General features: G+C 46.9%; 1 protein-coding gene and 1 long non-coding RNA gene across 2 annotated transcripts; one reads left to right on the top strand and one right to left on the bottom strand.

The window, feature by feature from the left end:
- Nucleotides 1-1,920: 1,920 nt before the first annotated feature.
- Nucleotides 1,921-2,553, top strand: LOC121836659 (nuclear apoptosis-inducing factor 1-like). The gene is made up of 2 exons (XM_042291619.1): nucleotides 1,921-2,221; nucleotides 2,438-2,553. The coding sequence occupies exons 1-2, from the start codon at nucleotides 1,921-1,923 to the stop codon at nucleotides 2,551-2,553; spliced, it is 417 nt and encodes a 138-aa protein (XP_042147553.1).
- Nucleotides 2,554-5,092: 2,539 nt separating this feature from the next.
- On the bottom strand, nucleotides 5,093-12,059 carry LOC121836843. The gene is made up of 3 exons (XR_006078032.1): nucleotides 11,837-12,059; nucleotides 9,743-9,744; nucleotides 5,093-5,319 (listed from the first exon to the last, which is right to left on the bottom strand). It is a non-coding gene; the product is annotated as an uncharacterized LOC121836843 (long non-coding RNA).

Genomic DNA, 12,059 nt, shown 5'->3' with positions numbered 1-12,059 from the left:
TCTATCGGGAACATCTAACTTGGCTCTTTTACTGGGTGACGAGCCCCTCGTCCCATTCTCAGAAGTTTTTAATTTTGTGGAAGACATTTTTATTCTGCGGAAATTATAAGTCTAGTTTCTAGTAGGGTTCACTTTGAGGATTCAGTCAATCTTTAAAAACTGTAGGTGTCCTTTACACAATGTTTCTGGCGCACTATAGCCCCGACGCTGCTGCGCCAAAAATACCCATACAGCAACAACAACAATGTCAGTAAGAATAAAACAACTTTACCCATTTTATACAATAATAATAATGATATACATAGACTTTGTAATACTACAAATAACACAGAATAATCCACTCTAGCTCTTAAAATCATGGCAATACAGGCATGCGCGAAGGGAACAACAGCAAATGCAGGCGTGCAAGAGGAATGCGGCAGTACAGTAGGGACGTAAAAAGGGCATCGGTCTGGGAGCTGTCTATTGTTCACCTGGCCTGCTACACGATTTACGCATTTCTTTTTTCACCTGTGCTCAGGATAGTAGATTAAGTAAACTATCAGGAAGATTATTAGAATATGTGGGTACATAATACTTCCTCATTCTGTTCCCATAATTAGTGTATATTTTCGGTATGTGAAATCTTTCTGTATGCCTTAGTTATTTTTCTTTAGCGGATGGTATTTTGGAATCGTGCATGTAATAATATTTTGTCAGGACCATGAATTTATGCAGGTCTTCCACTGTTAACAATCAGAGTTTTAACAGCTGTTCTTCAAACGAAAGACTTTCTGAGGGTGTGCCATACGTCATGTTCTGCTTCATTTTTTTAATTAGGTTATTTATTTTTTTTGTATTCTGTATTGGGATGAGAGTGCATAAATGGTTATACCGTATCTTAGTTTTTATTCACCTAACATATGGTAAATCAATCGCCTTAGATTAATACTTGCAGAACTTCGGAGTTTATAGAGGTATGGAGAAATTCGCAGGTGTTTAAGTAGGTAGTCAATATGATGATTCCAGGATGAATACTCGTCAAAGTGTATAACAAGGTACCAGGGGCCGCTTGCTAGAAAGTCTTGACTCAAGTCTTGGCTCAAGTTTTGACTCAGGCGCCTGGCGGTCTCGGCTGAGACCGTGGCTGAGACCAAGACGGATCCAGCACGGTCTCCGGCGCGGTCTTGACTCAAGTTTGGTCTTGAGTCTGGCACCCAGACTGCCCAGACCGCCAAGAACGGAGTGAGCAGTACCTAGAGAGGGAATCTAGGGAAAACTGAAGAAATACCGGAGGAAACAAAGGGTGCGTTCCAAATCTACTCGAATGGATCCGAGTTACCCTGGCAGATTATGTCACGTGACATCAAAAATCGAGTAATGCCGGACGCGGGTAAGTTTTCGATCGCAAAGGTACAAAACCTTTACCCTAGAGTGAGACCGAGTAAATTTTGGAACACGGCCGAAGATTCCGGACGTGGAAGTGACGAGTTGTGATCTCCTGTCCAATAAGAAAGCGCCGGCGACGCGAGGCGGCAAGTGAGAGATCGTCTGCTTCTGCTACGCTGCGATCGGTTTGTGCAAAGAGAAACGACGACAGTCGCAAAACTGCGGCACATGTCTCGTACATACCGTGGTTCTGTGCAAAATAGAAGAAAGAAAAAAGAGTCAGCGATGCTCGGTTTTGGGTAGAGCTTAGTGCGCACCAACGCTGTCATATTGCTTCGTATCGCGATCGTCTGTCACCACCGTCGTCGACGTCCAGTGCGTACGCCGAATAAAGTTGTCTACAGAAATGCCTGCGTGTCCTTAGGCGCCAAATTTTTTAAGAAAAAAAAATGCGCTGGACGTATTTTCTCGTAAGCATTTGCAATAAAAGTTGATAATTATGTTTCAATCGTTAAGTTAGCAGACGACCGTCTGAGTTTGCTGCACGCAGACATGGATGTCGCCGGTCCATCACGGATGCCTCCCAAGGTAAAGAAATCAAATTGGTCCGAAGATGATAAGTTTCAATTGGTTTACGAAATCGAGAAACGAAAACGTATAATTAAGAACAAATTTAACAACAATATTACAAAAGCTGCTAAAAGAAAAGCGTGGCAGGCGATCGCATCCGTGATGAATTCGCGGCATCCATCGACGCTGCGCACTGTGCCGCAACTCAAAAAGCAGTGGCAAAACCTCAAATCTCGCAGCCGCGCTGAACTGACCCTCTCGAAGAGAGCAGACTCCACGACCGGTGAGTTTACTATACATGTTTTTACTGCACATAAAAATGAAGCACACATTCTGTGTGCTAAAGAAGTTTTTTTCCACTTTCTCATTTTCTTGGCTAAATTATAGAAGCAATTAAGATATAAAGCTATTATTCAAATCAAAACAATGAATGTGCCTGCTGCAATCAGACAAAATTTAATGCTCAAACAAAATATAAAGAGAACCTTGTCTTCCACAGGCGCAGGGCGCAACGACCACACGCTGACACCGCTGGCTGAGGCTGTGCTGGCGGTCATCGGTTCCACAAGCCCCAACCTTCTGGGTATCGAAGGAGGCATAGACACCGACGAGTGAGCTGTCATGCTACTGCTATTTGTACGAAGTCTAGCCTTTCGAGATTCACATGATTGGGGGTTCCACTAGCAAAGCTAATATTGTATTCATAGTCATATCTGAAGTTCGCAAGCACTAAATACTGGGCCACTCAAAGAAATGTTCTGGTGTGTTCTCTCCAGAGCAAGAAAGAACCGTGCACGTCCAAGAACTCTAAAACTTTGAGCCATGTTACTTGAAGTTAAAGTCGAGCTAGGCATGTCAATGAAAGACCACTGCGCTCATCAATGATGATAATAAAAATAATATAAACAATAATAATAATAATAATAGTAATTATTGGACTAGGAGAGCCACGGCACTGCAGAAAGGCTGCAGCCCGTGCAAGGTACGCCCGCAATGCCACATCTTGTGATGGTGATTATGTGATGATGTAAGATCACGACCTAATCTTGTGAGATGCAAGGTTAAAATGATGGTGATTATGAGCCGACATGTACATGGGGAGGACGACGCAGTCTTCTGAACATTGCAAGCGCCGTTGGCCGAGTCTTGAAAGTTTGGGAAAGAAAAATGACAGCAGACTTAGGCTGGTACACTGCTGAAATGGTAGAAGGTATATCTTAAAAAGGTATCATGCAATGCGAACAAGACAAAGGGGATTGTGTTTCTACTACACTACCATTACAAAATACATTATACTCTCATGATTTCAAACTCCAGGAAGCCATGAATTTCGCTTGATTTATCAGAAATTTATCTAAATAATGATGCAAGATAAAAATATGATTTGCCTTATGAGTAGCTTCACATACACAGAAGGTATTTCATGCTTTCCTTTACATAGGCCTACTGATCATAACCAGGTATGCTACACATGAAACATTCGTGAAATGTAAGACAAAAGTTTATTTATCCCTCAAAAATGTTCATTGTTGTGTGCTGTTCAAACAGCAGATGACAACTCAAAACAAAATTCAGTTTGTTCATCGGGTCAAGAAGTTGTTTAGTGTGAACTATTAAACGGGGGACACGGGAACAATAAAAACGGGCACTGCGCCACAGTTTTCATAGCAACTTGTGAGGACGTTGTGACTTGCCCATGCTATGCCACTTAAATTCAATGCCGTTGTCCTGTAATTCATATTTTTTGTTCTTTCAGCCCTTTTGTTTAGTACACTTCTTTCCGAGCATCGGTGCACTGCAGAGGGAACACCCATGGATCTGTTGCTTCTCCGCAATGTGCCAGCGCTCGGTGTATGCCATGCTACCAGATCACAGCGTCTGCGCAAGTTGCTGTAGAAATTTCCGCATGAGCCCCGTTGAGTGCGCTTATCACCGAGCGCCGGTGCATTGCGGAGAAGCAACAGCTCCATAACTGTTCCCTCTGCAGTGTACCGGTGCTCGGCAAGAAGCACACTCAACAAAAGGGCTGCAAGAACAAAAAATATAAATTACAGGAAAACGGTATTCGGTTTAAGTGGCATATGGATACACTGAGAACATTAGCGAGACAACCAAACTTAGGAAATTTGTTTGAATTAACCAGAAGTATAATATCCGAATTCGAATTATCGCAAGACTACCGTATACAAGCTAGACTTTTATGAAGTCAAGCCGAACTATGACAAACAGCAAAACAAATATATTGTTTTATGTTGAAAACTCTACTGCTACGTAGACCCAAAGGTCACAAACACAAAGCTTAGACCTCATTTGCTTCAGGTCCGTTGTATTGGGATGGCAAGTGAAATGAATAAAGGCACAAAGCTGAGACAGTCTGTTACATAAACATATTTGTGCGAGATTAGTGTGCTGAAATCTCGCTCATTTGTAGGTAGCATTCACTGTCACAGCTGAGTTCACTGCTGCTGAGCATATGCTGACGTCAAGCTTTTGCAACACTTCCAACATGCACATTGCATACCATGAGGAATGTCTTTTCTGGAATAAAGCCACCCTGAAAGGGTGAACAGTATTGATAAATAAAAGAAATCAGAAGTAATCCTCAGCAGTCAGTTCAAATATGGTGTACAACCGACCAGTAGACACTATCACTATATTTAGAATCACCCTGAGCACCTCTGCTGCTCAACATGGTAGTCTTTTTGACATAAAACAGAATTGTAGGGACAAGCAACCAGAAATATGTGGCCGGCATCAACACTGCACACTGGATCTGCATGAAGCCGGCTGCTTTCACAACTAATAGCCGCAACAGCCAAGATCGGGCTTGACCTGCACACTGTAGTGGCTTTACTAAAGCCCACATACTTTCACAACTAATAGCAGCAATGGCCGAGAGCTGAGGAGTCGAGCTTGATCCACATGCACACAAAAAGCAAGAATGAAATACAAATAAGAGTGTTCTCAAATTATGTACAAGGGTGACAAGACTGACATTCTTGTGTATTTTCCTTAGCGCCAGCACAGCACCAGTCAGCGTGCAGCCAACCACTAACGAGGTGGTTGGAGAGGGCAGAGTCCTGAACTACGAAGTTGAAGTGGACCCCGGGGTCGCATTCTTCGAGGTGCCGGAGTCCGAAGAAACACAGGACTACGAGCCTCCGGACTGGCCGCTGGACGAGGATGAGGCACCCGTGGAGCCTGGTGCAGCAGCTGCGCTGCTACGTCGGGAGGGGCCTCCTCCTGTGGCAGGGGGACCGCCTGAGGAAGCAGCTGCTGCTGAAGGGCGACCGGCACCACTGGGCCGGCAGGGACCACCTCGTTCACGACCGGTCTGGAGGCCCAGCGCACCACCCGCAGGCTCGGCAGCCAGCACACGGGCTGCAGACAAACAGTTTTATAGGGACATCATGGAGCAACAACACGAGAACGTAAAGTTAGAACGGCAGTGCCTCCTTGCCAAACTGAAGGCGACGGAAGAGCAGGCAAGGGCATCGGAAGAGCAGGCAAGGGCAGCAAGGGCAGCCCGCGAGGCTGCCGAAATGATGAAAAAGGCTGCAAACTTTTATATTGAACAGGGAGAAAAAATTTTCATGTTACTTGGGAAGGCCCTACAACAAGACCCTTAAAGGGTAGGAGGGGCCTTCAGTTTGGCAAAGAGGCACTGCCGTTTTAGCTGTACTTTGTAAATACAATAAACAGTTTTTTTTTTGTTAGTTCTCTTCAATGTCTTTTTGGTTCCAAGTATGCAAAAAAATTCCACTGCATTATGTATTTCATTTAGCAACATGCAAAACTAAAGAAATGATGGCACCATAAAAAATGCAACGACTTTTACACACTCAGCTAAGTAAAAGTGAAAGTCATTAGTGTAATAAACACGCATAAAGACCGCACCCGCAAAAAAAATGTTTGCCTTGCGCACCATTGCATTTGTACAGGCCTGAGCGATGTCACCGCCGACGTGGCATGCAGTCAGCATCAAAGCTTTTTTTTCCTTTGCAATCCTTACAATCATCTCCCTTCTTGCTGCCTTTTGTCGAAGTTGCTTAAGGCACATTCAGCCAAAACACCTAACTATTCATCTCCCTTTTTATGTTTGAGCAACCTTCATCTATGATCCACTGACGTCAAAGCCGAGTGGGAACGACAACGAAAGAAAGTACAAACTGCAGGTCCAAAATGGAAGTGCAGCGGCGTAAAGGCCCATATACACAGTTTCGTTTCAGTGCGTTTGACTGCACTGTATCGAAAAGTAGCCACAACTCCTTGGGCTGCCTGTGGTTCATATAAAACAAAGCAACTAACTTGCTTATCAGACGGCAAACAAACGGGGGCCCCGCACCATGCTGGTGATTGACTTCCCACCACATGGAAGCACTTACCAAGGCATAGGATGCCACGAATTGCCCGGACATGCACTGATGTGCACCATATTTTCTACAAACCTACCTGGTTTTTGGCATGCGAACTTGAAAAACTGTGCCAAACTTACGATGACGACATTCACCCAGCACGTACGGGATATTTCGGCGTTGGTAAAGTGTGCTACGAGCAGAAAGTTCCAATATGCCACCGACAAAGTTTTGATGCGAAAGGCTATTGTGTCGGAAGAACAAATTTAAATATGCGGTTCAAGGCGTAACTGGAATCCCGCAATTATTTGACCAGCGGCTCTAGACGCCACTCATAGTAAAGTTATGAGTTAGTGAAGTATTGATAAACAATGCAAGGATCCATATGTCATGGACCGCAAAGGCCGATGTCTCGGTGGCAGCGTTTCAGCGAGCATGCATTTGGGGGCCACTGCCGACTGATCATTTCCTTGGCGAGCTCGCGGCGAGGCATGCTTCCCGTACTCGGCGAGGAGGCCCCGAAGGTGCGCTCGAAACTTGGAAACTACATCATGAAGATAAAGGCAAAGGGCATCGTTATCACGAACAGGCAAGGCTGATGCAAAGAGTGTGTGAACATATATGTTAAAAAGTGTTGTCAATGCACCGCCACGAAGAGTCCTGCCAACTGTGTAGCCGCAGCCCTCCTCTGCCACTCGGACTTTCTTTTCTTTGACGGTTACTCTGTTGCGGGGCGACTCAATGAAACTATCGCCGCGATACATAGCAAGTGCTACAGCTGAATCAGGCGCATTTTACCATAGCTCTCGCTGCAAATGGCCGTCGCCTCAACCACCAGTATACAGTCGACTACAGACACGATGGTTGTAATCACATTCTGCTTGTACAGTGGCGTCGAAAAGAAATAGGGGGGCGGGGGGGGGGGGGGGAGACTGCCCCCCCGACAGGTCAAAAATTTAATGGAAAAGATATGGGGGAGGGGTGCAAACTTGCCCTTCCCCCCCACCACTGTCGCCCTCCCCATCTGCTGAATGGTTCTGACGTCTCTGTGCTTGTAATCACCCATTTTTTCTGACAAAACCTTTTACTTCAGTGTCCTATTCGAAAGTTTCTGGCAATAGCCACAGTTTCAATAGATTGTTCATGGTGACTGTTGTGTGTAGAGTGGTGGCACCATCCGGGACACGGACCGCAATCCTAGAAGATTACGCCACACCGCGGAAAAAATGCAAAGCACGCAGTCAACGGCCAACGCCAGCCAGTGAACCTATCATGTCTTCATTACGTAGCCTTGGTATCTTGAGTCAATAAATAGTTCATGTTATCCGGTCATCACCTACTGGCCAGGATCTATCATGTGGTGATGAGGATAAGATTGCATAGAGACTGCCGCACTCTACGGCCCCACATCGGAACGTACAGGTGAGGCAGAAGGTTTGTGAACATCGCCCTTTGTTCGGGCACCCCCCTTGTACCCTCGACAAGAAATGGCGACCCTGGGAAAGATAGGTGAATTCAACCCTGCGTTTCCGGAGAAGTGGGACGCCTACGAGGCAAGATTGAACTTCCACCTCAAGGCAAACGATATCACCAACCCAACCAGAAAACGTGCTGTTTTTTTTTTAGCGTTTGCGGAGCTGCCACTTTTGACTTAGTACAGTCACTACTCGCGTTGGCAACTCCCAAAACGAAGACCTTCAGCCAACCGTCGGAGATTGTACGCTAGAATGCCTTTACCGGCGGAATCAGGGTCCCGAGAAGTCTGTGGCCTTATTCATTGTGGAACTACGGCGGTTGTCACAAAACTGCAACTTTCCAAATCTCACGGAAACACTGTGAGATCTACTCGTGTGTGACCTGAGGGATGAAACTCTTGAAGCTCGACTTTTCGCAAAAAAAAAAAACTCTCGTTCAAGATCGCTCAGGAAGAAGTGCTGGCAGCTGAAGCGGCGGCTCAAAGCACCGCGATGTGAGGGGAGGAGAACCAGCTGTGGCAACCAACGTTGCCATACATCAGGACTGAGAGGAAGGAGAAAACACGCTTAGGCAACCGACAAGGAAACAGTATACCACGGGAAAACAAAGCCTTGCAATGGGTGCAGAGGAGCTCACGCACGGGAGTATTGTCAATTTAAGGATGCCCAGAGTCACTTATGCAGAAAAATCGGCCGCATCGACTGTGTGTGTCGCATGAAACAATGAGCGCAGAGCGGGCCATGGGAACAAGAGGATCCAAAACCATGACGAACGTTCTGAACTTGAAGACACAATCTGATGATGTGTACGATACTAACCAACTGGCCCCGCCACAGGCATCGCAGACACGTAAGCACCGGACGTCGGCAATGATGGAAGTTGACTAGGGGTCAGAGTTATCGATCATCCCAGAACAAACAAATGAGGTCATGAAGAAGATGCTGCACCGGGTGAGCCATTTCAATCGCAAGTCAGATTTCCATTGCAATACGGTGCAGATCAAGGGGGTGTATAAGGTCCATGTCAAGCACAGCAGTTTCGAAGGAGACCTGAAACTGCTAGTAACACAGGGACAGTGGACAACCCTCCTTGGCATGGACTGGTTTAAACCATTGGGAATCAGGCTGCTAGGGGTAAATAAGGTCACAGGGCTGTCTATTGAAGGTGTGCTTGCAAAGTATGAAGGCGTTTTTGGGTAAAAGATTCAGAAGTTTGAGGGACCCCCACTATCGCAGCACCTTGACTTTGCAATGATGCCAATCCGCATGAAACCCTAGCAAATGCCCTTTGCGCTCATGCTTAAAATTGACGCTGAACTTGATTGCTTTATTGAACAAGGCATTTTGGAGCCGGTCATGCAACCAAAGTGGGAGACCCCGATTGTGACGCCCATGAAGGCAACTGGAAACATTAGAATATGCGGCGCTTACAAGTGCACTTTCAACAAGGCACTGGCTCAACAGCCGTACCCGATCCCCATGGTACAGCACCTCCTGGCATCACTCTCGGGGGGGAGGCTGTTTGAAAAACCGGATTTGGCAGAAGCTTACCAGCAGCTGGTGGTTGATGAAGAAGCGGCGGGGGCACAAACGATCACAACCCATCGAGGAGCATTTCGAGTAAAGCGGCTACGGTTTGGAGTAAATGTTGCTCTAGGGATCTTTCAGAGCTTCATGGACGACATCCTGAAGGGGATCACCGGTGTTGTGTCATAATTCGATAACGTTCTAATTGCTGCAAGCACCAAAGAAGAGTTGGCAGGCCACCTCGAGGAAGTCCTGCACCGTCTTGCTGATGCTGGACTCAGGGTAAAAAGTGAAAAGTGTCATTTTGAAGTGTCGCAGCTCGAGTTCCTGGGATTTCTTATTGACGAGACGGATGTGCACCCAACAAAAGAAGAGGTGAAGGCGATTCATGAGGCACCAATACCAACAAGCAAACAGGAGCTACAGGCTTTCCTAAGACTGCTAAACTTCTATTGCATCTTTCTACGAAAAAGGCAGCAGTGGCCGAGCCACTACGTCAGCTACTTGACAAAGAGGCTCGGTGGGAGTGGACGCCTCTTCATGAACAAGTTTTCAACGAACGCAAGCAGCTGCTGTCCTCAGCAAGTGTGCTGCACCATTATGATGAAACAAAGCCCTTTGTGCACACTTGTGATGCCTCACCATAAGACATACATTAAAGCTGTACTTGGCCGTCGACCGGAAGATGACAAAGAGGTCCCCGTCGCATTTTACTCCCGCACATTGACATCTACCAAGCCAAACTATGTTCAAATCAACAAAGAAGCCTTTGCAGTGCTGGGAAGCGTAAAGAAGTTCCATGGCTACACGTATTGCCTTTGAGATCATAACACCACAAACCGCCTTTGGGACTGTTCACACCTGCAAAGCAAATGCCATACATGTTGTCTCCACGAATGTAGCGTTGGACGATCCTACAGAATGCTTATAACTACAGTTTGGATTATTGACCTTGGAAGGACATACAACATGCCGATGCATTTAGCTGCCTCTCACTTACCATTCCAGAGTTTTTGGTGCCACCTCCTCTAGAAGTTTTGTTTCTGGAGAACACATCCAATCCACCGCCCCACGCCAAGGACGGCGCACAAATGACAGCAAAGAACACCGTTTGAAGCGTTCTCAACTGGGCTCTGAAGGGTTAGCTGACAGGCGGCCTTGAGGCAAATTTCCAGCCATTCAAGATTCGACAACATGAGATGCAAGTTCACAAAGGATGTATACTTTGGGGGAACAGGGTCGTAATTCCCCCAGAAGGCAGGAAGGTGTTGCTGGAGGCCCTCCATGTCGGACATCCTGGCATTGACCAAATGAAGGCTCTGGCTCGCAGCTATGTATGGTGGCCCAAGATGGACAGAAGCATAGAAGAGCATGTGATCAAGTGCATGGCATGCCAAGAGTAACGACCTGCACCTCCTCGTGCCTCAGTAGACGCATGGAATGCAACTCCAGCACCGTGGTCTCGGATGATGGGGCTCAGTTCACCTCCGAAGAATTCCGCACATTCTTGAAAGCCGGTCTCATCAGACACATCACGTCAGCACCCTTCCACCCGTCAACTAACGGACAAGCAGAGCGCATGGTGCACACAACGAAAGATTCGCTACAGCGTATTGTAAAAGGGAACATGAGGGCAGCATCTGACCAGTTTTCTGCTACAGGAGCATGTAACACCATGCATGATGACAGGCAGGAGCCCAGTGGATATGCTGATAAACAGGAGGTTGAAGACGATACTTGACCGACTGCACCCAGACCTGACTGAGAGCATGAGGAAGGGAGCTGATGAGAATTCCAGCGAAGGAGCCCAACCGAAGTCACAATGTTTCGAACAGGAGACCCAGTATTCATATGCAGCTACAGCAGTGGCCCTTCATGGATACTGGCGACAGTGGTTGAAATGACGGGTCCAGTTTCCTACAAAACCCGCACCCAGGAGGGCATTATCGTGCGACGTTCTGTCGACCAAGTGTGTAGGAGCGGTGCATCGAGAGTTGCAACAGACAGCATCAGTCACGGACAGCGGCAAGCTGCTCGTCCTGAACCACCTGAGCACCCGAATACAGGCAGCGCAGCGCACATGTCAATGATGGCCCAGTGCAAGATGTGGATGTGGCCAGGCAGAAGAGATGAGACGGGGCTCGAGCTCCCCCCCAAGCGGTGAAAGGAGTGTTGTGTATTGAGTGGTAGTACCATCTGGAAACAGATGCCAAACCTAGAAGGCCACGCCACACCGCAGGAACAATGCGAAGCACGCAGTCAACGGCCTACATCAGCCAACGAACCTGTCACGTCGTCATGTAGCCTTTGTATCTTGAGTAAATAAATAGTTAATGTTATCCCGTCGTCATCTACCAGCCAGGATCTAACAGTGACTATACGTGAAGAGTGCTGAAAAAATTTTGTTAGTTACGGCCTCATTATTTCAAGCACAGTATGATCAAACCGTTTAAAAAAAGTTGGCCCCGAGATATCCGTAGACAGCATGATTAGTACTTGTACCTAACTAATTCAAAAACAACCCCTACCTCTAACTCTTACTTTTTTTCCAGTTTTCTGTGCACCTGGTTGTATGCGCACTCCACTGGCGTGTCTACCCAGCGGTAGGGCACGATCAATCACGGCCATCGTAGCCGATCGCCATCCGCGATGACGAGCCCGTTTGAAGTTCCTCCTCCGAAGTTGTCTCTGATACAGCTCTGCGATAGCATGTGGTGCTTCCTTGCCACTTGGCGACCACCTCACGATCTGTGAGCATATGCCG

The sequence above is a fragment of the Ixodes scapularis genome, unplaced genomic scaffold (assembly GCF_016920785.2).
Source record: "Ixodes scapularis isolate PalLabHiFi unplaced genomic scaffold, ASM1692078v2 PGA_scaffold2__306_contigs__length_199485367, whole genome shotgun sequence".
NCBI lineage: Eukaryota > Metazoa > Arthropoda > Arachnida > Ixodida > Ixodidae > Ixodes > Ixodes scapularis.
Note: the sequence above shows the minus strand (reverse complement) of the source record. Positions and strands in the feature narration are given on the sequence as shown.